General features: G+C 42.2%; 1 protein-coding gene across 1 annotated transcript; it reads left to right on the top strand.

The window, feature by feature from the left end:
- Positions 1–5546: 5546 nt before the first annotated feature.
- Positions 5547–24145, top strand: LOC311054869 (uncharacterized protein; the record flags this gene model as incomplete). The annotated part of the gene is made up of 4 exons (XM_084070866.1): positions 5547–7225; positions 17407–17542; positions 21224–21491; positions 22336–24145. 4 exons carry the CDS (start codon positions 5547–5549, stop codon positions 23892–23894), a joined length of 3642 nt encoding a protein of 1213 aa, XP_083926992.1. The 3' UTR covers positions 23895–24145.
- Between the last annotated feature and the right edge of the window lie 909 nt (positions 24146–25054).

Raw genomic sequence — 25054 nt, 5'->3', positions numbered from 1 at the left:
TTGTAGTTAAACAGACCTGTGTTGCACTGTACTTGGTGCCTTCTTTTTCAGTCTACACCAAATCTCTTCACCAACAATAGCCGATCTACAAGCTCACACCGCGTGACGCGTTGTGAGCTTGTAGATCAGCTGTTTTTGGTGAATGTTCCCCCCAGAATAGGGATGCTGGGCTTCAAGTGGTTAAAGGTCAAGTATAAATATATTTTCAACCTGTCCTATAATGGAAACTGATAGTTTTCCTCGTGACATTAAACTGTATCTTAGGGGCAAAGATTAACATATTTACGTAGTGTAATATGGGTTAGGGTTAAATAGGGTATAAATAATAATAATACATTTTATTTATATTGCACCATTCATGACATGAAAGTTCAAAGTGCTTTACAGAGCAAAAAATGTATACAAAAAATAAAATAAAGCAGAGGTGCTTTACAGAAAAAGCAATAATAATAATTTAACAATAAAGCAAAAAGAAGATTAAAGCAAAAACAACATTAAAACCATTTAGAATAATGGCATTAAAATAATGGCAATAAAATAATGGCCAAAACAAAAAGGCAGTGAATCAAGCAAAACAGTGAAGACATGAATAACAACACAGAGATTTAAAAATCAACTAAAAGCAAGAGTGAAGAAAAAGCTATCCACAGAGGCAACCTGTCTTAGGTGTAATGGTGCTTTAAAGCTATCCATAGAGGCAACTTGTCTTAGGTGTAATGGTGCTTTAAAGCTATCCACAGAGGTCTGTCTGTCTTAGGTGTAATGGCGCTTTAAAGCTATCCACAGAGGCAACCTGTCTTAGGTGTAATGGTGCTTTAAAGCTATCCACAGAGGCAACCTGTCTTAGGTGTAATGGTGCTTTAAAGCTATCCACAGAGGCTGTCTGTCTTAGGTGTAATGGCGCTTTAAAGCTATCCACAGAGGTCTGTCTGTCTTAGGTGTAATGGTGCTTTAAAGCTTTCCACAGAGGCAACCTGTCTTAGGTGTAATGGCGCTTTAAAGCTATCCATAGAGGCTGCCTGTCTTAGGTGTAATGGTGCTTTAAAGCTATCCACAGAGGTCTGTCTGTCTTAGGTGTAATGGTGCTTTAAAGCTATCCACAGAGGTCTGTCTGTCTTAGGTGTAATGGTGCTTTAAAGCTATCCACAGAGGCAACCTGTCTTAGGTGTAATGGTGCTTTAAAGCTATCCACAGAGGCAACCTGTCTTAGGTGTAATGGTGCTTTAAAGCTATCCACAGAGGTCTGTCTTAGGTGTAATGGTGCTTTAAAGCTATCCACAGAGGCAACCTGTCTTAGGTGTAATGGCGCTTTAAAGCTATCCACAGAGGTCTGTCTGTCTTAGGTGTAATGGTGCTTTAAAGCTATCCACAGAGGCAACCTGTCTTAGGTGTAATGGCGCTTTAAAGCTATCCACAGAGGTCTGTCTGTCTTAGGTGTAATGGTGCTTTAAAGCTATCCACAGAGGTCTGTCTGTCTTAGGTGTAATGGTGCTTTAAAGCTATCCACAGAGGTCTGTCTTAGGTGTAATGGCGCTTTAAAGCTATCCACAGAGGTCTGTCTGTCTTAGGTGTAATGGTGCTTTAAAGCTATCCACAGAGGTCTGTCTGTCTTAGGTGTAATGGTGCTTTAAAGCTATCCACAGAGGCAACCTGTCTTAGGTGTAATGGTGGTTTAAAGCTATCCACAGAGGCTGCCTGTCTTAGGTGTAATGGTGCTTTAAAGCTATCCACAGAGGCCTGTCTGTCTTAGGTGTAATGGCGCTTTAAAGCTATCCACAGAGGCCTGTCTGTCTTAGGTGTAATGGGAGTTCAAGGGCACCAATACCGTGGGTGCCTCGGGGCTAAAGCACCCAGGAGAAATGACGAGCACCCATCACAAACTCATCACAAAAAAAGAAAAATAAATAACCTCCGACATCTGCACTTCATGGAGTAAATCGTGCTGTTCTGGCCGCGTTGCGCACGGTGCGCAACGCGGCCAGCCAGCCCGCGCCTGGGGCCTCAAGAGTTAGCCTGGGGCCTCATGAAAAAATAAATAGAAATTGAGCCCGGACAATTGAATGGAAAATGTACTTGTCCGTACTTGTTTTTTTTGCAACTGAGCGGCAGCCAGGGGCCTCATACTACCGTTCGCCTGGGGCCTCCAGATCCTTAAGTCCGCCCCTGTGCGCACCCAATAGCGCGGACATAAATTGGCGCCCCTGTGGGAGTTTATTCCACTCTGTCGGCCCGTAGAAGCAGAATGCTGCTTCACCGTGTTTTTTATAAGTCATTGTAGGCACCTCGAGGAGGAAGACCTAAGGGGGCGGTCTGGAACATATGTAGGCAGGCGATCATAGAGGTAAGAAGGTGCCAGACCATTTAGAGCTTTATAAACTAGTAAAAAAAAAAAAATACATCCAAAAAACAACCGGGAGCCAAGGTTCTATAAAGTAACAACGTCATTCAGGGGTGCCGTGGATGATAAAGTTATTTATAGGGATGACAAAGAAGTTAGAGAACCTCTGGTTTACATGAAGCAGGACCGGAGGACACAGCTTCATGTCCAAGACCCCCCCCCCCCCCCCCCCCCCCCCAAAACTGTTTACTTTAGACCTACATATATATTCTTCCTTTTTATTACAACTCCTTCACATGATTTTTTTTGCATAGTATCGTATATTTGTCTGTCATTAAGTGTTTTGATGAATTGAATACGAAGGACCCCAATGGGTTTAATCCTCTTAACAGACCTTGTATTGAACTCTGTGCTTTTTTTTGCAAGAAAGAGAGAGAGAGGGAAAGGGGGAGAGAGAGAGAGAGAGAGAGAGAGAGAGAGAGAGAGAGAGAGAGAGAGGTAGGGGTCACAGAGAGGGAGAGAGGGAGAGATGTGGGAGAGAATAAAAGAGTGAGAGGTAGAGAGAGAACTTTGACCTTTAAAGGAGAAATCCGGTCATTTTAAGTGTTATGTTTGATGTGTGTCAAATCACTTACCAACGTATAAATGAAAATCGCGTAAATCCACAGAGCCCCCTATCGACCCCCACCGTTGTCATTGTAGGAGGATATAGAATAGCCCAAATTCGCCTATTTTAACCAATGCAAAGTCTGTTTTTTTGCTTCTAGTACTCATTGTTGAGTCCCATGATAATGTAACAGGCGCTAAAACTCCCGACAAGCTAACGGCTAATAACAAACGAGCTAACGCTGGGGCTGCTTATCTCTCTGAATGGCAGCCCCAGGTTGCCAGGTCGGGAGAGAAACCAGCAACCAGCATTAGCTCGTTCTGTTATTAGCCGTTAGCTTGTCGGGAGTTTTAGCGCCTGTTACATTATCATGGGACTCAACAATGAGTACTAGAAGCAAAAAAACAGACTTTGCATTGGTTAAAATAGGCGAATTTGGGCTATTCTATATCCTCCTACAATGACAACGGTGGGGGTCGATAGGGGGCTCTGTGGATTTACGCGATTTTCATTTATACGTTGGTAAGTGATTTGACACACATCAAACATAACACTTAAAATGACCGGATTTCTCCTTTAAAAGCACCTTTATTAAAACACTTAAATACATGTTGCATCACAGTTACAAATAACACCTCTTAAGTAGGCTACTACTCAATATGTACAAAAAAATACCTAAAGAGAAAAAAGACATCACCACTTTCTCTAAAAGAAAGGCACAATTCTCCTCCTGCACTGAACAGTCTTCCTGAGCCCAAAAAACAGGCTCTAAATTGTCCATTATGTTTAATAACAAACACTGACTCTGCTAGCATAAGATCCATGGGCAGGGCGTTCCAGAGCAATGGTTTCCCGGACAAAAGAAAACTGCTGACTCATATTTCAACAAGCACACGCGCGCGCGCACACACACACACACACACACACACACACACACACACACACACACACACACACACACACACACACACACACACACACACACACACACACACACACACACACACACACACACAGAACCTCCCATGTCAGGTGATTTCTGAGGAAATGAAACCTAACTAAACTCGTCTCACTCACAGAGGGAGCTTATAGTCAGATAGTCAGTCCCTTAGACAGCCAGCCAGACAGCCAGCCAGTCAGCCAGTCAGTCAGTCAGTCAGCCAGTCAGCCAGTCAGTACAATTTTGAAAACAGGGGGGGAAACCTCCTACAGAACTTTAAGATAATTTCGGCCTATAGGAAAAACAAAAATCTGAAAGACTACTTGATCCACAGCAAATTGAAGCCATGGAACCAAGTAGCACGGGCAAGGCCTAACTACTTTAGCCCGAAACAAACGGTTAAAAACAGGACAAACAAAAACATTATTAGCCTAAGACAGAACATCACATACAACACCAGAAATTGTGTTTATCTGATTACTTGCCAAGTGTGTGGATTACAGTATGTAGGAGAGACAGGCAACTCCATAGCAATTAGAATAAGCCAACACAGGTACACCATTAATAATGAAAAAGATACCCATTTATTAATTGTTCAACACTTTATGACACATGGGATTGATGCCATAAAAGCATGCGGCTTGGAATTCAATGACTGCTGGACAATTGGACAGAGAAGATTCCATGAAAAAGAATGGATTACAAGACAAGCACAAAATATCCAGGAGGCCTAAACTTCTAAACTGCCCAAAAAAACTGAAACTATCCACATACTCTTACTAAACTAAACAATAGAGTTGATCACCTACATCAACCACAAAGTGGAGGGGGAGATCTCATTGTTGAGCTAATGAGAATATCAATGAAGGCACATTGATACCAAGAGCCATCAACATTTGGACCATCAACAGGGAGCTAATTGTCTTCCAAATTGGAGGTGTGAACATCAGAACTGTGGATATGCTAACTTGTTTCCAAAACTGTATCCCTTCAGTATCTACCCCATAGTCCTAAAAAATATAGTGTAAACACATCCTTAAATGGAATTAGGAAATAGTTTTAACCCGAGGGTATGCGGTCACCCTGACTCAGAGATTAGACGCCTCTGCCCTGCACAGTCTAATAGAAAGCACAAAGCTTTAGAAAATAAGTCTGCCTCATCCAGGCAGTTGGCCAGGAGCCACTTTGAGTGGTAGTTGGGATAAACGCAGTCAGTGGAGCAAACGCAGTCCGCACCAATAATATTTACGATTCTGTCCCTATCGGTACATAACTCGGACGGCGCTGAGTCGACTAGCAGCCCAGCGGCTGGTCGACGCGGGCACTCGCGCCTGGAGGCGCGAGGGCGCGTCTCCTCAGCCTTAAGGTCTGCTGAGTCGGCGCGCCTCCGTCATGGCCCATAACTTATAATTATAAATTATAGGGAAAACACATCCTTAAATGGAATTAGGAAATGGTTTTACCTTTAGTCTAGGTAAACTTAATTATTTGCAAAACATGACATCCCTTATTCAAAACAGATGGCGAATGCATTCTTCTCTTTATAGGGCCTACACAGGTAATAAAATTGCCTGTGAGACCTTCATGAATTGAACCTCACAGTCAGCAGTCAGTCAGTCAGTCAGTCAGTCAGTCAGTCAGTCAGTCAGTCAGGTACTAAAATGGCGCAGCAGGGAGCTCAAGTGGATCAGGAACAGTTGTGTTGTTCTATCTGTCTGGATCTACTGAAGGATCCAGTGACTGTTCCCTGTGGACACAGCTACTGTAAGAGGTGTATCGAGGGATTCTGGAACCAGGATGATCAGAGAGGGAGCTGGGACAGCTGTCCACAGTGCAGACAGACGTTCATCCCAAGACCTGTTCTGAAGAAAAACACCATGTTGGCTGATCTGGTGGAGAGCCTGAAGAAGACAGGACTCCCAGCTGCTCCTCCTGATCACTGCTACGCTGGACCTGGAGATGTGGCCTGTGATGTCTGCACTGGGAGGAGAATGAAAGCTGTGAAGACTTGTCTCCAGTGTCTGGTCTCTTACTGTGACACTCACCTCCAGCCTCACTATCAGTCTCCTGCCTTTAAGAAACACAAGCTGGTCAAAGCCTCCAGCGAGCTTCAGGAGAACATCTGCTCTCGTCATGGCGAGGTGAAGAAGCTTTTCTGTCGTACCGATCAGCAGTGTATCTGCTCTCTGTGCTCTGTGGAAGAACACAAAGGTCACGATACCATCTCGGCGGCAGCAGAACGTACTGAGAGACAGAAAGAGCTCGATACGAGTCAGCAGAACATCCAGCAGAGAATCCAGGAGAGAGAGAAAGACGTGAAGGTGCTTCACCAGGAGGTGGAGTCCATCAACCACTGTGCTGACAGAGCAGTGGAGGACAGTGACACCATCTTTACTGAGCTCTTCTCTTCCATGGAGAGAAGACGATCTGAGATGAGGGAGCAGATCAGAGACCAGCAGGAACGTGAAGTGAGTCGTGCTGAAGAACAGAGGAGGCGCGTGGAGCAGGAGGTCACTGACCTGAGGAGGAGACACGCTGAGCTGGAGCAGCTCTCGCTCACAGAGGATCACATCCATTTTCTACAGCGTTACACCTCCTCCCTCTCAACGATCAGTGAATCTACACACCCAGTCAGCAGCAATGTCCGTCCTCTGAGATACTTTGAAGATGTGACTGTGGCCGTGTCCAAGATGAGAGACAGACTGGAGGACATTCTTACAGAGGAAGGGACAAACGTCTCAGAGACAGTGAACAGAGTGGATGTTTCACTGCCAACACCACCAGAACCCAAGACCAGAGCTGAGTTCTTACAATATTCACGTCCAATCACATTGGATCCAAACACAGCTCATGAATACCTGTCTCTGTCTAGAGGGAACAGAAAAGTAATATGGATGAAGAATAATCAATCACGTCCTGATCACCCAGAGAGATTCACTGAAGAGATTCAAGTTCTGAGTAAAGAGGGTCTGACTGGACGCTGTTACTGGGAGGTAGAGTGGAGTGGACTCATTGTTGATATAGCAGTCTCATATAAAGCTAACAGCAGATCAGGGTCTGGTGATGAATGGGAATTTGGATCCAATTTTAAATCATGGTCTTTACAGTGTATGAAACATGGTTATTATTTCAGACACAGCGGCATTGAAACTGACCTCCCAGGCCATGTGTCCTCCAGAGTAGGAGTGTACCTGGACCACAGTTCAGGTACTCTGTCCTTCTACAATGTGTCTGACACCATGCCTCTCCTCCACACAGTCCACACCACGTTCACACGCAACCTCCATGTTGGATTTAATATTCATTCATCTGCTGGCACTGCTGAGTTGTGTGACCTCAAGTAAATCACGCTTTTGTTTTGTCTCTCATGTCACGAGTCCAGAATAGATTCTTTATCATTTTATTGTTTTCTCTCAGCCTGCAAAATGTCAGCTTTTTGTTAGGGGAAACAAAAAAAACATGATTTGATGTTAGAAAACAGAGTTGTTCCAAAACTTTGTCACCTGAATCATGTTTATTTGTCTGATTCGAACTTGAACTTGAACGCTATTTTGGTCATTCAAGCTAAAAACACATTGCGATGCCTTGTTAGCTTGTAGATCAGCTATTTTTGCTATGCTTAAAGTAGTTAATAATCTATTTTAATATTTTGTTCTCTTGTATTCATACGCATTCTTGGTACCATTTGTCTTGTTATGATGTAATCATTACTTCATGGATTTTATATTCCATGTGAAAAATCTGTTGGAATTAATAATTATATTATAATTCATTTATAATTCATAAAAAGTAACCAACATGATAATAATAGTAGAATAAATGTTAGTGTATATTATTATATAGAACTGGGGACCTGCAACGTGAGGAGTTGTGTGCTTGTAGATCGGCTATGTTCACAAAATGTGCCTGGCGGAATACTTTGATAATATTTGTTATCAATATCACTTCAGTTTAACCCTTTATAGACCCTCTGTAGTAAAACAGACCTGAGTTGCACCGTACTTGGTGCGTTATTTTTCGATTTACAGTAAATCTCCTTGTCACAAATAGCCGATCTACAAGCTCACAACGCGTGGCGCGTTGTGAGCTTGTATATCGGCTATTTTTGGTGTATGTTTCCCCAGAATAGGGATGCTGGGGTCAAGTGGTTAGACGTCAATATAAAACGTAGCCCGTAGAAGCAGAATTGCTCCTTCACCGTGTTTTTTATATGTCATTGTAGGCACCTGGAGAAGGTCAGCACTATAAGACCTGAGGGGGCGGTTTGGAACGTAAAGTAATTTTAAAATGAATCCTAAAAACAACCAGGAGCCATGAATGTGAGGTTCTATAAAGTAACAACGTCATTCAGGCAGGCCGTGGATGATAAAGTTATTTACAGGATGACCTGAGAGACAAAGAAGTTAGAGAACCTGCTTCATTTTTTTGCAAACTGTTAATAAAGTATTCAATCAATCAATCAATCAATCAATCAATCAATCAATCAATCAATCAAAAGTGGATTCTAGATCCATGATCCATTCTAGATCCACCTGACTGACGTCACCACTCTGACGTCACAAGTCTGACGTCACCAGTTGTATCAGCTTCAGTCCCTTGACAGATTAGAAACACTCTTGAGGATGTTGCTGAGAGAGAGAGAGAGAGAGAGAGAGAGAGAGAGAGAGAGAGAGAGAGAGAGAGAGAGAGGGGGGGGGAGGGAGGGAGAGAGAGAGAGGGGGGGAGAGAGAGGGAGAGAGAGAGAGAGAGAGAGAGGGGGGGGAGGGAGGGAGAGAGAGGGGGAGAGAGAGAGGGAGGGAGGAGGAGGGAGAGAGAGAGAAAGAGAGAGGGAGATGGAGGGAGATGGAAGGAGAGGGAGGGGGGAGAGAGAGAGAGAGGGGGGGAGAGAGAGAGAGAGGGAGGGAGGGGGAGAGAGAGGGGGGAGGAAGGGGAGGGAATACACAGAGAGGTAGAGAGGGAGAGATGTGGGAGAGAATAAAAGAGCCAGAGGTAGAGAGAGAGAGAACTTTGACCTTTAAAAGCACCTTTATTAAAACACGTAAATACATGTTGCATCCATAGACTGTATAAATGAGATGCATCACAGCTACAAATAACACCTCTTAGGCTACTACTCAATATGTAAAAAAAAATACCTAAAGAGAAACTTTTTCAAAAAGAAAGGAACAATTCTCCTCCTGCACTGAACACAGTACGTGTTCCTGAGCCCAAAACAGGCTAAAAGCCTCTAAAATGTCCATTATGTTCTGATAACAGACACTGACTCTGCTAGCATAAGATCCATGGGCAGGGCGTTCCAGAGCGACGGTTTCCCAGACAGAAGAAAACTGCTGACTCATGTTTCAACAAACAAGCACACACACGCACGCGCGCGCGCACACACACACACACACACACACACACACACACACACACACACACACACACACACACACACACACACACACACACACACAACAACAACAACAACTCGTGTCACTCACAGAGGGAGGTGATAGTCAGATATCAGTCCTTTAGGCTACGTTTAGATGACGATCAGAAGTTTCAGAACAGAAAACGACAAAGTGCAGTTGCGTCATCACTTTTTATTTTGCATTTACATGGAGACGCTCCAGTAATTTCAGACGCTGTACGCTCACGCTGTAGTATGCATGCCAGGTGGCTAGGTGGCGGTGACGCGCTAAATCTATGGTTTCATGCATGAGTTGCCATGTAAGCTTATTATAAGTGACTTTGGGCTTGTTTTTCCTTGTTGCGGGTTGCAGTTTTCTGGGCTTGTTTTTAAAGTATAGTTCATTTTTTGATTTTTGATTTTATTATTGTTTTAAACAGTCCTCAAACATGTACATGTCAAATTATTGTCTTTCTCCGCAGACCATCGGAGCTTGTAGATACTGTTTAAAGCAATATGGTTCTCAAACTTGTCAAGGACCCCCAAAAATGATATGTATTTGGCCGCGGACCCCATCTCAAATATTTTGTCCCACGGACTTCCAGAAGCAAAGATTTGACCTACAAATGTTCGCTTAAAAAAAAATATATATATATTCAAAGGTTTGCAAAAATGTTCAAGATTTTCATAGCGCAGCTATTTTTGAATAGCCAAAGTATGAAAAGGTTAAAGTGGTAAAAGATTATTGTGACGCTATATTAACACATTTTGCTGGGACCCCCCAAGGACCCCATGGTTTAAAGTGCTCATGTAGCCTAGTCGTTTCTTTTGGGCTTGTTTTCATGGAACTGGCTGCTTATTTCTCTCACAACATCTGGCAACATCAAACGTTGTTCCGTTTCCTCTGCTGTATGTGTTTACTGGGTACATCCACACATGAGCGTATGCTGACGGCAAACGCTACGCTTACGCTACGCTAGCCCCGTACAAGTCAAGTTGTCGCTCATGTGTGGATGCACCAGGGTGCATCCACACATGAGCGACAACTTGACGCCCGGAAGTCGGAAGTCCCGTCCACTCCCATGTTATAGGAAAAACCGGACCGGAACTTCCGGTTTCTAACTTAACATGGGTGTGTACGGGGCTAGCGTAGCGTAAGCGTAGCGTTTGCCGTCAGCATACGCTCATGTGTGGATGTACCCATAGGGTGCATCCACACATGAGCGTATGCTGACGGCAAACGCTGTGTTAAGTTAGAAACCGGAAGTTCCGGTCCGGTTTTTCCTATAACATGGGAGTGGACGGGACTTCCGACTTCCGGGCGTCAAGTTGTCGCTCATGTGTGGATGCACCCAGAGGGTACATCCACACATGAGCGTATGCTGACGGCAAACGCTACGCTTACGCTACGCTAGCCCCGTACACACCCATGTTAAGTTAGAAACCGGAAGTTCCGGTCCGGTTTTTCCTATAACATGGGAGTGGACGGGACTTCCGACTTCCGGGCGTCAAGTTGTCGCTCATGTGTGGATGCACCCAGAGGGTGCATCCACACATGAGCGTATGCTGACGGCAAACGCTACGCTAGCCCCGTACACACCCATGTTAAGTTAGAAACCGGAAGTTCCGGTCCGGTTTTTCCTATAACATGGGAGTGGACGGGACTTCCGACTTCCGGGCGTCAAGTTGTCGCTCATGTGTGGATGCACCCATAGCGAACCCTTTTTCTACCCCTTGTTTTTCAGTAGCGGGGGGCGGGGGGCGGGGAGCGGGGGGCGCCCTAGTCCCTACGTCACATCCTAGACGGATAGCTCCGCCCACACTGGGCGAGCGTCAGTGCAGCGGAAGTCGATGCGCAGACGGCTTTGTTGTTGAAGCCCGACTGACGCACGCTCATGAGAAACAGCAGAAATGAAATCTGGCGAAAACAGTTGCGTGCATTAAACTTTAAAGGAAACATGCAGTCTAAATATATAATAAATATCCATTTGCCTAATTCACCACTACTTTTGCGTTTGAAACTTAGTATTTCTCTAAATATTACACTTTCACGACAGCCTAAGTATAAACTGTTATATTAGATGAGTGAAACAGCTGTCTCACCACTACTTTTGCGACTGTGTCTCAACGTGGTTTTACTGGTTAAATTAAAAATAAAATTTGCGTTTGAAACTTAGAATTTCTCTAAATATTACACTTTCACGACAGCCTAAGTATAAACTGTTATATTAGATGAGTGAAACAGCTGTCGATACAGTCAATATAAGTAAATCATTATATGATGATAGCCTTATGAGTAACTTTTTTATAATTTCGGGACATTTTGTTATTTTGCACAACACCTTTGTACAACGAAGTATAAAATAGGGTTGATTAGAATTTCTCTAAATATTACACTTTCACGACAGCCTAAGTATAAACTGTTATATTAGATGAGTGAAACAGCTGTCGATACAGTCAATATAAGTAAATCATTATATGATGATAGCCTTATGAGTAACTTATGAGGAACCGCATTCTTTAAAAAAAAATGTTGATCATCTTGATGATGATGGACCAATTCATAGAACCGCATTCTTTAAAAAAGAATGTTTATAGATTTTTTTCTATCAAATACATTGATTAAACACTTTAATCAACCCTATTTTATACTTCGTTGTACAAAGGTGTTGTGCAAAATAACAAAATGTCCCGAAATTATAAAAAAGTTACTCATAAGGCTATCATCATATAATGATTTACTTATATTGACTGTATCGACAGCTGTTTCACTCATCTAATATAACAGTTTATACTTAGGCTGTCGTGAAAGTGTAATATTTAGAGAAATTCTAAGTTTCAAACGCAAATTTTATTTTTAATTTAACCAGTAAAACCACGTTGAGACACAGTCGCAAAAGTAGTGGTGAGACAGCTGTTTCACTCATCTAATATAACAGTTTATACTTAGGCTGCTGAAAGTGTAATATTTAGAGAAATACTAAGTTTCAAACGCAAAAGTAGTGGTGAATTAGGCAAATGGATATTTATTATATATTTAGACTGCATGTTTCCTTTAAAGTTTAATGCACGCAACTGTTTTCGCCAGATTTCATTTCTGCTGTTTCTCATGAGCGTGCGTCAGTCGGGCTTCAACAACAAAGCCGTCTGCGCATCGACTTCCGCTGCACTGACAGCGCTCGCCCAGTGTGGGCGGAGCTATCCGTCTAGGATGTGACGTAGGGACTAGGGCGCCCCCCGCTCCCCGCCCCCCGCTACTGAAAAACAAGGGGTAGAAAAAGGGTTCGCACAGCGCTCGCCCAGTGTGGGCGGAGCTATCCGTCTAGGATGTGACGTAGGGACTAGGGCGCCCCCCGCTCCCCGCCCCCCGCCCCCCGCTACTGAAAAACAAGGGGTAGAAAAAGGGTTCGCGTTTACACTGCGTCCAAGCGATCTGCAAGGGACTTTAGATGGAAGCCCCGCCCCTTCATTTCTCTGCCTCCTACGTCAGTTGTTAGTGGATTCTGATTGGCGTTGAAAAACTGTCATGGCCGACAGCCGCGTAAATAATAAAAATAATAATAATACATTTTCCTGCTATTAAAGTGCCGTTTCATTAAGTTTTAATATACTATTAAACTAACGTAAATATATAATCATAGAATATGTTATTATTTAACATATTATATGATTATTTGATTGCTAATTTCGCTACGTCGGGTGTGTGTGTGTGTGTGTGTGTGTGTGTGTGTGTGTGTGTGTGTGTGTGTGTGTGTGTGTGTGTGTGTGTGTGTTACTGTTTGTGTGTGCGCGCGTGTGCGACTATAAATACCGTTATAAGAACTGTACAGTATAATGCTCACGATGCTTTATAGAAATAATCATAACACATTTTAAAGCATTCTAGCCTACATTATAATAATGTTATAATGTAGGAAGGCTATTATAATCACCGCTATAAATTAATGCATTAAAGTGTGATTATAAGGTATAGCAGAACATAGTTCCTGCATAATCTAATGCTATTTATTTTACTATTTTTACTTTAATTACAGCACCAAGTAAAGACACAGTAGTGATGATAATAAATAATATGATATTATTATTATTGATCATAAATTATTTCTTTTAACTATAATGTAGGACAGGATATTATAATCACCACTATAAATGAATGCATTAAAGTGTGATTAATTATAAATATGGTATTATTATTCTAATATTGACATATCTTAACAGATCTTAACTCTAGAGTGTTCCAATGTAACCAAGTGGACCCGTATGGGTCCACTTGGTTACATTGGAACACTTTCAGAGTTATGGGGGTCCTTTCAAATAATTGAAAACCACTGGTACCAGTCTCCTCTTAATGTGCCATATATAGTGTCATAATAAATAGTGTCATACATTCTGAAGAAAACCTGTAGACCTGACATTCAGTAATTGGTTCTTATCAAAAAATACATTATACCAAAAGAAAATCTAAAATGTGTCTTTGCCACGGACACATATGTCCGTGTACAGGCATATTGATGACCCTTAAAGGGAAGAACACACAAGTCTGATTTAAATAAAGCAAACCTTTATTGTATTTAATCTGTATGGTATGTTAATACAATATAACTAGCACATTTGCAGTGTGTAGTACTCTTTCCATTGAGACATTTAGACCCTGGTATTAGACCCAACCTACTGTTTGACAATGTCAAAGCTATTTGAAGCAGACTGTGCACTGGATTGGACACTACATACCATATTTATTGTAATCTGGATACTGTAGCAATGTCAGGAAAGGGATCTCAGTCACAGATACAATGCATAACAAAAGCTTCTTATCTCTATTTACATTTTACACTTTGGTTGGGACTCACTCACTGACCTATGGTACCAACTCTCTCTCTCTCTCTCTCTCGCTCTCGCTCTCTCTCTCTCTCTCTCTCTCCATATATCCTTATTTTTGGTGGGAGGAATTCATTGCCACAGAGTCTGCAAGTTGGTGATGCCCAAACCTTGCAGGTCTCTTTTTATTCTCCTTTTCAGAGCAGTATGGGTGTTCAGGACCACTGGTCTGCTTCCTTGAACGGCCAGGGGTCAAACGTCTCTTTGAACCTGATTTGTCGCTGCGCCTGTTAATAGCAGAAGGCTGGGCAGGAATCATGGCACCTGAACGCCTTGCTGCTCGTCGAATTGCCTTGGATCGTTTCGTTGCTGGGTTGACTGATTTCCCAAAGCAGTGCATTGCAGACAGCAACGTTGCTGGATTATGACTCAAACGTCCGAACTGCTTAGCCATTGCAACCAGCCCAGGGCCATGGTACTCATCTAACTTAAATTTTTGCAGTTCATTAAACATAAATTCAACAACTTGATTGTTGGAATCCATCTGCTCCACATCTGTCTGGTCCATGCTGGGATCTGATTCTGCATGCAGCTCGATGTTGGAGTGCATCTGCTCCATTTCTGTCAATAACAAAATATATTGTTAGGTTTTCCATGCCTTCAGCGCCTGTAATATTATTATGATTACAATTATGTGTGTATTTACTGCTTATTTAGGATTATACCAGTGTGGTAGGCCGACATATAAAGGCATAGGTAAAATACATACATATATGAAGGTTAATACTGCCTGTTTGGAGTCATTAACTGAGGCAGCTCTATAATGTCTCATAAGTTGGGTCTTTTCTCAGAGTGTGTGGGTCGTAAATTCCGTACCATTCCCTTATCTCGAAGAGGAGAGAGAGAGAGGCTCAAATGACATGCTTGATGCCTATAGGGGGAAGGAGAAAGACACTTGCTAGGTGCTCATCGTATTTGCCCAGTGAGTAAAGGCACATATTGGGGTCCTTGCTTAGATTTTCTGAGGGTCATAAAAATACCTTAGATCCCTTATCAGGAAAGAGAGAGAGAGACCCAGGCCACTTTGGGGGGTGGACATGATATGGTGGGAGGCAACATCCTTTGTGTGGGTCTGTGGTGCAGAGTCAGTGGGAAATCAGTTTCTTGGAGTCCCTCAACAGATCAGTAGTAAGTAGAAAAGCTCTTGATACACGAAGATTAATGGTCATATATGCTGATATGTTTATTGTTTTGTGAAGATTCATGTCGGTAATATTGTATTATTGTTTCTGTGTTTCAATCTTTCTGTAGGTTTAAAACCTGTTTGACCTTCTGGCTGTCTGGCTGGCTGGCTGTCTGTCTGACTGTCTGTCTGACCTGACTGCCTGACCTGGCTAGACTTTGTTAGTAGAATGTGAGCCTACTGGCAAGGTTGTAGTTGACTAAGATAGTAGTTGACTGGCCGCTTAGTAGAATGATTGTCTGCTAGGTGTGTTAATGTATGTTTGTATTTGTGTAGTAAATAAAAAAAACATCAAAGACACAGGTTGGTGTAGGTCTGAGTATTATCTACTTCACACCGATTCAGGGACTCCGGCCTTTTGCGAGGGCCGTTAGCCGACCAGTCGCACAAAGTAGTGTGCGTCGGGTTGAAATTCGTACAGATATTGATGCTTTATATCAATATGAAAAACATGGTGGAGACATTTGTCAAAGGACTTTAACATTGTGCTATTAGTACTGTAGCTATTTTTTCCAAATGCCAATTTAACATTGAGGTGCCCATATTAGTCCTCAATTAGTGCCTGATGTACATCAGTTTTGTTCAGTGTGAGGACATTGTTTTTGTGGAGGTTGCCACCGGTTAGTAAAAAGCTATTCAGCATATTCATAATTCACACAATTCTTTACTTAAAGTCTCAATTGTATAGGCATACCTTGGAGTGACTGTAAAGGCTGACTGAGCTGTCTCAGAGGTTGGCGAAAGTCCAAAGAGAGTGACTGACATTGAGGCTGCTTTCTTAGAGGTTGGAGAAAATCCAAAGACACTGGGTCTTCAAAAGATAAGCAATGAATGAGTAAAGCAATTATATTGTTAAAATAACATGAATGTTTTTTTAATAAAGCTTTATAGACTTAAATAATAAATAATATTCCAACCAATATTCAAAGAAAAAGGAATATGACATGTGTAGTTCAATAAAATAAATAGAAACTACCTCCTGAAGTAAGCTTGAGAAGCTCAGCTTTCATCGTTGCAGTCTCTGGTGCGTAGGTGTTAGAAAAACATCCAAAATGTTTGACCACCGCTGCCTGGTGCCTGCAGGGTCCACCAGTGTGTCCTGCTGGACAGGAACACAGCTCCAGTTCCATGTCCACTACATATGTTTCTGTTGACCCCTTGACCTGAAATGTTTTCTCGCCAACCTGTCACACATTTTATTTTTATTTTTTTAATATATAGGTGTTCTTTGTAAAGACAGATGGAGCGCTTTCAGTGTGCAGGTATTACCTGCTGAATGTCACTGACTTGGATGTTGGTGTCCAGAGCAAGAAAGCGTGAGCGCTGTGCCTCCCAGCGACCAAGAGCAACATCTGTGATCCTTGCCTCATAATAGGTATCCAGTCTTGAGGTGAGGAGGTCAAATAGTTGTGAAGGGTTGAAAGCTTTTGTCCTTTGCAAAATTTTGTCCTTGAGGACACGCATTGCAGCCTCTGCGTAGTTGTTTGTGTTGTTGCCCCTGGTGTACAACTTCTCTCTGAAACTGAGAGCCCAGCAGTCCCTCCGGGAGTACAGCTTCTCCAAATATTCCATGTAGTTCTTGTACCTGGAATGGACACAAACGGGAATATCAATTATAGAGTACATCTATGTATCTGTATCAAATGCTTCTGATATATATTTGGTTAATGCACATATTTTACATATTTAAGATTTCAACAATATTTAACACTTTCCCTTGGGGATCAATAAAGTATTCTGAAATGAACATCTGTCTCAACTAAGCACCTTCATCATCAGTTAACCTGCTTGCCTGTCTCCAAAGTGCACACTAACCTCTCAGCAACTGGATTTGACCTGGCCTGCACATAGAGCCTTTCAACATTTGTGATGTCCTTGCTGTACAGCATGTCTTTGATAACTGCAAAGAGAGTCTGTCTGTGTCCTTTTTCTACACTGCTCTCCTTTTTCCAAAGCCACCTCCAGACTGCCTGAAGGAGGTGGAATGAGCAGAGAAGAAGTGTGGCCGCTGGAAACACCTTTTTGAGAGCTCCCCTTTCTGCACTACAGTCATCTGTGATGAACACAGAAGGTCCTGCCTGCCCATTTCCAGCAAAACCATCCTTTCCGACAAGCTCTTTGAGGAGCTCCAGGCCTTCCACGATGGTAGCTTGGTTCTCAGACTGTGTCATAAGGATCCCAAGGGGGAGACCACCAGCACAGCTGTGAGTGAGCAGGAGGAACACTCTACAGTTCTCCCTGTCCATGTTTCCAGAGGAATCAATAAAGCAGAGCTCTCCACTGTGCTTCATTTTGTGAACACGCTTCATTAGTGGGGAGCATATGGCTAAGAGTGGAGCTCCTGAAGTGGAAATAATCATCTTTGCACAAATATCTGCACACTTGATGTTGTAGTCCTCAACCTGACGTGCTAAGGCTTCCAACATGGATGGGCCATTTTGTGCCCCATACTCCGCGTTGGATACATTTTGGTACAGTCTGGACAAAACGATAACATTAAGTCATTAATACATAATAGTGATTTGAACTATAAAGTATACACCTTTGCTTGTAAGTAAAATGCAAAACAATATGTAGGCTACAGTATTACAGTGTAGGATATTGTCTTGGATATTATTATTATTCTTTTGTAAGAGTTATTGTCCACTAAATACATTTTTGGTGAACTAATAGCCAGATTTAGATTTCTTTTTAATTGGCTGATGGACTATGAAAGCTATATGGTAAAAAATAGTTAACTGTACCCTACACTGTTGACCAAAGTTAAAATGCTGTAGCAAAAACATGATTGAACATGATCTTCCTTTAAAAATACATTTTAGACACCTTTGTACAAAGTTGTGTTCTGGGCAGATCTCCCGGTTGGCTGAGACATAGGGGTACCTCTCTCCATACTGGATTTGGAGATCATGCTTTAACACACTTAGTGCAGATGTAGCGGAGTGGCCACTGTCAAAAAGTTTTTTGAGGTTCTCAATGGCATTCTCTCCCACATCTCTGTGTTTGAGGGCCTCCGCAATGAACAGGTTATGGTTGTGCATGTTGTGAATTCTAACTTCAAGGGGGAAGTCTGGCAGGTGTGGGTCTTGACTCCTGTCAACAATATTGTACATTCATATTATGCAAAGTTTGTGGCAACTATCAGTAGAACAATGGTAGTAGAACAATGGAACAATGGCTCATCAACACTGGGTAAGCTTCCATGTATCAAACTCACTTGCTAATGTCCCCATTTGCTCTTTGGCACTTCTTTAGAGTCAAACACATTTTTGCCTCACAGCCGGTGTTTTTAGAAGACCTTCTCAAATTTGCTGTGAGAGACTGTGTATGAATAAGATGCTGACACCTGTATGTAGCCTAAACAAAGCCACAATAATGACAAAGAAATTATGAAAAAAACAAAACAATGATTAGTAATTACTTTCAAAAATGTAATTGTTTATTACCTTGTACAAAAGACGTTTCCCCTTTGGTGGTTTGGTGAACTCAACCCTCCATGTCACCCCTGACTGCTTGGATGCCTTCATCCACTCTTTTGCTTCGTCCACTGTTTTAATTTGGACTCTGATGAGTGCTTCAAAAGCTGTGTGATCCCTAAAAGCTGATGGTACCTCTTGAAAGTGACACACATGGTACTTGTAGTCAGGGGGTAGGTCACTCTATAAATTGAAGATGGATGTAGATTAGATTTAATTAGCATACATTACATAGACAGGTAGGCCTAGAGGCTGGAGCTTCTCAACATTTAAAACAGAAAATTGTGATTACAAAATCTGGAAAATAGCAAGCTTGGAAATGCGTTATTGTGTCCTTATCATTATAGCCCACATTCAATGTGCCTATGGTTTCAGTTATACAGCCATCATCAGCATCAAAGTACTGTAATATTTGATTGATAGGTTTGTGCATGATATTTGGTTGATGGGTTTGCTAATGAAGGCTTCATCAAATATAGCCCTGCTTATCACATTACCTTCAACTGAGGATAACTATCCAGGTTCTCCCCTATTGCTCCTGAGCACACCATTCTAAAATAATTACGACAATCAAGCATCACAGCCAGGCAACTCTTATTCAAAATAAACCAGTTAACACACTAATCTTGGAGATGTCTGGTGTGGTATTTTACCGTGCTTTTTGAGCATTAAGGGCAAAGGCAGCTCCATCATTGCTGACAGGGTCCACTGACAGCCTGCAAATAGGCCATTATAGAAAAAAACATGTATGGAAGTGCAGTTCAAAATAAAAACATACAACATTTGTTGCCTAAAGTAGGCTATTAAAGTCCAGCATTAGCCTACCTATTACCATAATATCCTTGAAAACATTACATTACATTACAGTCATTTAGAAAACAAACTAATAACCTACCCAACAGAGGATGCTGCAGCTACATAGTTATGATCTGTCATCACAGCGAGCGTCTCAGTTAATGATCTTAGTTGTGTATCGGTTATTGATGACAAATGAAAAAAGGATGATATATTATATCAAATTAGCGCCTTTCGCGTTTCGCGGGTGTCGGCTTTACGGTCCAATCATGTCCCAGGAGCGTAGAATGACAGCTGGCGCTGGCCAATGACAAGTAGAAGAGTGAGTGAGCGTGAGTGTGTGCGTGTGTATGCGTGTGCGTGTGCGTGTGCGTGTGCTTGTGCTTGTGTCAGATCAGATCATCGTCGTTATCGTCAGATCATCATCGTCAGATCAGATCATCAGATCAGCACACACAGGGCTACAGTATATTTCGGCAAATTAGTTTTGAAACTAATATTCAGAATCAACATGTAGCCTATTGAGAAATGTATATGAAAACAGAGAAGTCCAGTTTTTGTTTGTAAAGCTTTGCATTATTTTAATCAGAATGACTTGTGAATTTATCATATTGTTTTACAGTGGAACGATACTAAAAGTTAACTGCTTCACCTGCATGAATAGGCTATTATAATGGTTAGATTTCACCCCAGATTAACCACATGATCAATAATAATCATATCATATTTATTGTAATTAATCACACTTACTTTAGTGCATTAATTTATAGTTGTGATTATAATATCCTGTCCTACATTATAGTTAAAAGAAATACTTTATGATCAATAATAATAATATCATATTATTTATTATCATCACTACTGTGTCTTTACTTGGTGCTGTAATTAAAGTAAAAATAGTAAAATAAATAGCATTAGATTATGCAGGAACTATGTTCTGCTATACCTTATAATCACACTTTAATGCATTAATTTATAGCGGTGATTATAATATCCTTCCCACATTATAACATTATTATAATGTAGGCTAGAATGCTTTAAAATGTGTTATGATTATTTCTATAAAGCATCGTGAGCATTATACTGTACAGTTCTTATAACGGTATTTATAGTCGCACACGCGCGCACACACAAACAGTAAACACACACACACACACCCGACGTAGCGAAATTAGCAATCAAATAATCATATAATATGTTAAATAATAACATATTCTATGATTATATATTTATGTTAGTTTAATAGTATATTAAAACTTAATGAAACGGCACTTTAATAGCAGGAAAATGTATTATTATTATTTTTATTATTTACGCGGCTGTCGGCCATGACAGTTTTTCAACGCCAATCAGAATCCACTAACAACTGACGTAGGAGGCAGAGAAATGAAGGGGCGGGGCTTCCATCTAAAGTCCCTTGCAGATCGCTTGGACGCGTTTACACTATAGAGACGGGAAGTGCAACGTTCTCAAAGTTTTCCACTCTGGAAGGAGGTTTCTCTTAGTTGCGGATTCAAGCCCCGCAAACACCGTTCCCGTGTAAACAGACGAGACATCTGATACTTTATTCTGCCGTTTTCTGTAGAGACCGTCGTCGTGTAAACGGCACCTTAGCCAGACAGACAGACAGACAGAGGTACTAAAATGGCGCAGATGGATCAGGAACAGTTGTGTTGTTCTATCTGTCTGGATCTCCTGAAGGATCCAGTGACTGTTCCCTGTGGACACAGCTACTGCAGGAGGTGTATCGAGGGTTACTGGAAGCAGGATGACCAGAGAGGGAGGTTCAGCTGTCCACAGTGCAGACACACCTTCATCACAAGACCTGTTCTGAAGAAGAACACCATGTTGGCTGATGTGGTGGAGAGCCTGAAGAAGACAGGTGCGACCTTAGCTCCGACCAGGGCCGTGCTTTGCAGTAGGCAAGGTTCGGCGGCCGCCTGGGGCCCCACGGAACGACGGAACCTCTCGCTCCGCTCTGTATAGCTCCGAGATGAGGTTCCTCGTTTCCCGGTGCCGTTTGAGCAGGACATTGTCGCACATTCTCCACTTTACATGTGTCTTACCCCTTTCTGCACATCGTATCCAAAAAGTAAAGGTTTTCTGAAACGCTCGCAGATGTTTTAAATTGTAGCGCACAATAAAAGCTTTCCATCGAGTTGAAAAAAGTATTTAATTCGCCTCTGTCCTCAGCCGGTTACATGTTTTTAAGACATTGCGCAAGAGTTGCGCCCGTAGAGATAACATTACTGATGTTTCATCTCTTTATTGTTATATATCTATCTATCTCAATAAAGAGATGAAACGTCTTATTACAAAAATATTAAAGGGTTTATCCCGAAAAAATATGTTATGAGCGTGGGAAATTGCTTCCAGGTAGTTTTCTGAAGCGTAAACAGCGAGATGTAAACACATGTTGTGATAAACGGTGGTACTTTGTTCTCATGCTTTCTGTCTATCTTGTGTCTCCTAGGCAACCAGAATCGCTGCGACCTCACTTATGCACAATATTTATAACAACTTGAGGGGAACAAATATGTTAGACACAGTCTGACACAGATTGGTGTTAAGGCAGATAGACTAATAAAAACAATAGTTATCAGGCAGCAGAGACACGCTGGCTCCTATAGGCTACCACATATGAGGGTATATACAGGCACATACAAATGAAATAATAATAATGAAATAATTGATGAATACATAATTATGTATCAAACTATCAACAGGACTCCAAGATGTTCCTCCTGATCACTGCTACGCTGGACCTGGAGATGTGGCCTGTGATGTCTGCACTGGGAGGAGACTGAAAGCTGTGAAGACTTGTCTTCAGTGTCTGGTCTCTTACTGTGACACTCACCTCCAGCCTCACTATCAGTCTCCTGCCTTTAAGAGACACAAGCTGGTCAAAGCCTCCAGCGAGCTTCAGGAGAACATCTGCTCTCGTCACAACAAGTTGAGTGAGCTTTTCTGTCGTACCGATCAGCAGTGTATTTGCTCTCTGTGCTCCGTGGAAGAACACAAAGGTCACGACACCATCTCGGCTGCAGCAGAACGTACTGAGAGACAGAAAGAGCTCGATACGAGTCAGCAGAACATCCAGCAGAGAATCCAGGAGAGAGAGAAAGACCTGAAGGTGCTTCACCAGGAGGTGGAGTCCATCAACCACTGTGCTGACAGAGCAGTGAAGGACAGTGACACCGTCTTTACTGAGCTCTTCTCTTCCATGAAGAGAAGGCGATCTGAGGTGAGGGAGAAGATCAGAGACCAGCAGGAACGTGAAGTGAGTCGTGCTGAAGAACAGAGGAGGCGCGTGGAGCAGGAGGTCACTGACCTGAGGAGGAGACACGCTGAGCTGGAGCAGCTCTCGCTCACAGAGGATCACATCCATTTTCTACAGCGTTACACCTCCTCCCTCTCAACGATCAGTGAATCTACACACCCAGTCAGCAGCAATGTCCGTCCTCTGAGATACTTTGAAGATGTGACTGTGGCCGTGTCCAAGATGAGAGACAAACTAGAGGACATTCTTACAGAGGAAGGGACAAACGTCTCAGAGACAGTGAACAGAGTGAAGAAATCAAAAAAGAAGAAGAAATCTATTCACAGTGGCCAGACAGTACTGTCAACACCACCAGTCATTCTTACAGAGGAAGGGACAAACGTCTCAGAGACAGTGAACAGAGTGGATGTTTCACTGTCAACTCCACCAGAACCCAAGACCAGAGCTGCCTTCTTAAAATATTCACTTCCAATCACACTGGATCCAAACACAGCTCATCAACTCCTGTCTCTGTCTAAAGGGAACAGAAAAGTAACAATGATGGACAAACCACAATCACATCCTGATCACCCAGAGAGATTCACTGGAACATGGGCTCAGGTTCTGAGTAAAGAGGGTCTGACTGGACGCTGTTACTGGGAGGTAGAGTGGAGTGGAGACATCGTTTATATAGCAGTCTCATATAAAGATATCAGCAGAACAGGGACCGGTGGTGAATGTAGATTTGGAACCAATGATAAATCATGGTCTTTACGGTGTAACAAACAAGGTTCTAGTTTCACACACAGAGGCATTAGTACTGACATCCCAGGCCGTGTGTCCTCCAGAGTAGGAGTGTACCTGGACCACAGTGCAGGAACTCTGTCCTTCTACAGTGTGTCTGACACCATGACTCTCCTCCACACAGTCCACACCACGTTCACACACAAGCTCCATGTTGGACTTTATCTTTATCCTATGGATAGAGGAACTGGAGAAACTGCTGAGTTGCGTGTCCTCAAGTAGAGCACACTTCTGTTTTGTCACTCACGTCACAAGTCCAGAATCGTTTGATTATTTTATAGTTTTTCTCTCAGCCTGCTTTGTGAGCTTGTAGATCAGCTACTTTTGCTATGCGTCGTATGATGAAGTGTAATGGGGCCTTAAAGTGGTTAATAATCTATGTTAATATTTTGTTGTCTTGTATTCATACACCTTCTTGGTACCATTTGTCTTATGATGATGTAATCATTACTTTAAGGATTTGATATTCCATGTGAAATTAATTTGTCCATATCATCTTATTCTCTGAATAAACATTTAACTATTATAATTCATTTTTTCTTTTCAACATAATAGAATAAACATTAGTGTAGGTATGTTAAGTCAAAATGTGTGTAGGTTCTATACATATTTAAGCCATGAAAGGTATTAAGAGCTTGTGACTAAATAATATTTACAATGTAGGCATCTATCACACTCTCTCTATCCAGAGTGACTTACAGTCATACTGTACAGTACATAGAATACAGAGAGACAGTGTAGTCTATTCAACGTCTATAATATAGACGTCTATAAATAGACGCTTAAAAAACAGCTAATCAACGTCTAGGCTAAGCCTAGACCGCTAAAAAACTTTCACCAGTAGACCAATTATAACCCCGTTTTAGCCTACCCCTTAGACGTATTTTAGACGTCCAACAGCCCGAAACATGCTCAGTGGGGTCCCTGTCACTGCCAACCCTAACCTTGGAGAGGGTGTAGACTACTAGAGACAACCACTTTCTTCTGCCGTTTGTGTCCGATCGTCTCATCCCCTCTCCTCTAGGCCAGTGGTTTTCAACCCTTTTCATATCAAGGTTCATTATTTATTCCACATTTAAGCCACAGATCCACCATTTGATGAGATTTAGACACAAAACTAGATTTTGTTATCGTTGGATAAGACTAAACAATGCGATTACTTTTTCCACCACTGCTCTCTCGAACCTGGTGATTAATCATTAACCCACAGGATTTATTAAAAAAGACAATGCCTACTTAAAGGGGAAACTTAGATGGCGTCTTTTGCAACATATTAGGCCTAGCTGTCCATCGAGGCTCTTCCTTTACACTGATGGGGACGCAGTAAAAGAGAAAGTGATTCAGACACGCAGCAAAATACTTTTCTTTTTTCTGAGCGGTGT

The sequence above is a fragment of the Gymnoscopelus microlampas genome, assembly GCF_963454915.1.
Source record: "Gymnoscopelus microlampas genome assembly, chromosome: 11".
Classification (NCBI taxonomy): domain Eukaryota; kingdom Metazoa; phylum Chordata; class Actinopteri; order Myctophiformes; family Myctophidae; genus Gymnoscopelus; species Gymnoscopelus microlampas.
The sequence above is the reverse complement of the archived record's forward strand: the minus strand, read 5'-3'. Positions and strand labels throughout refer to the sequence as shown.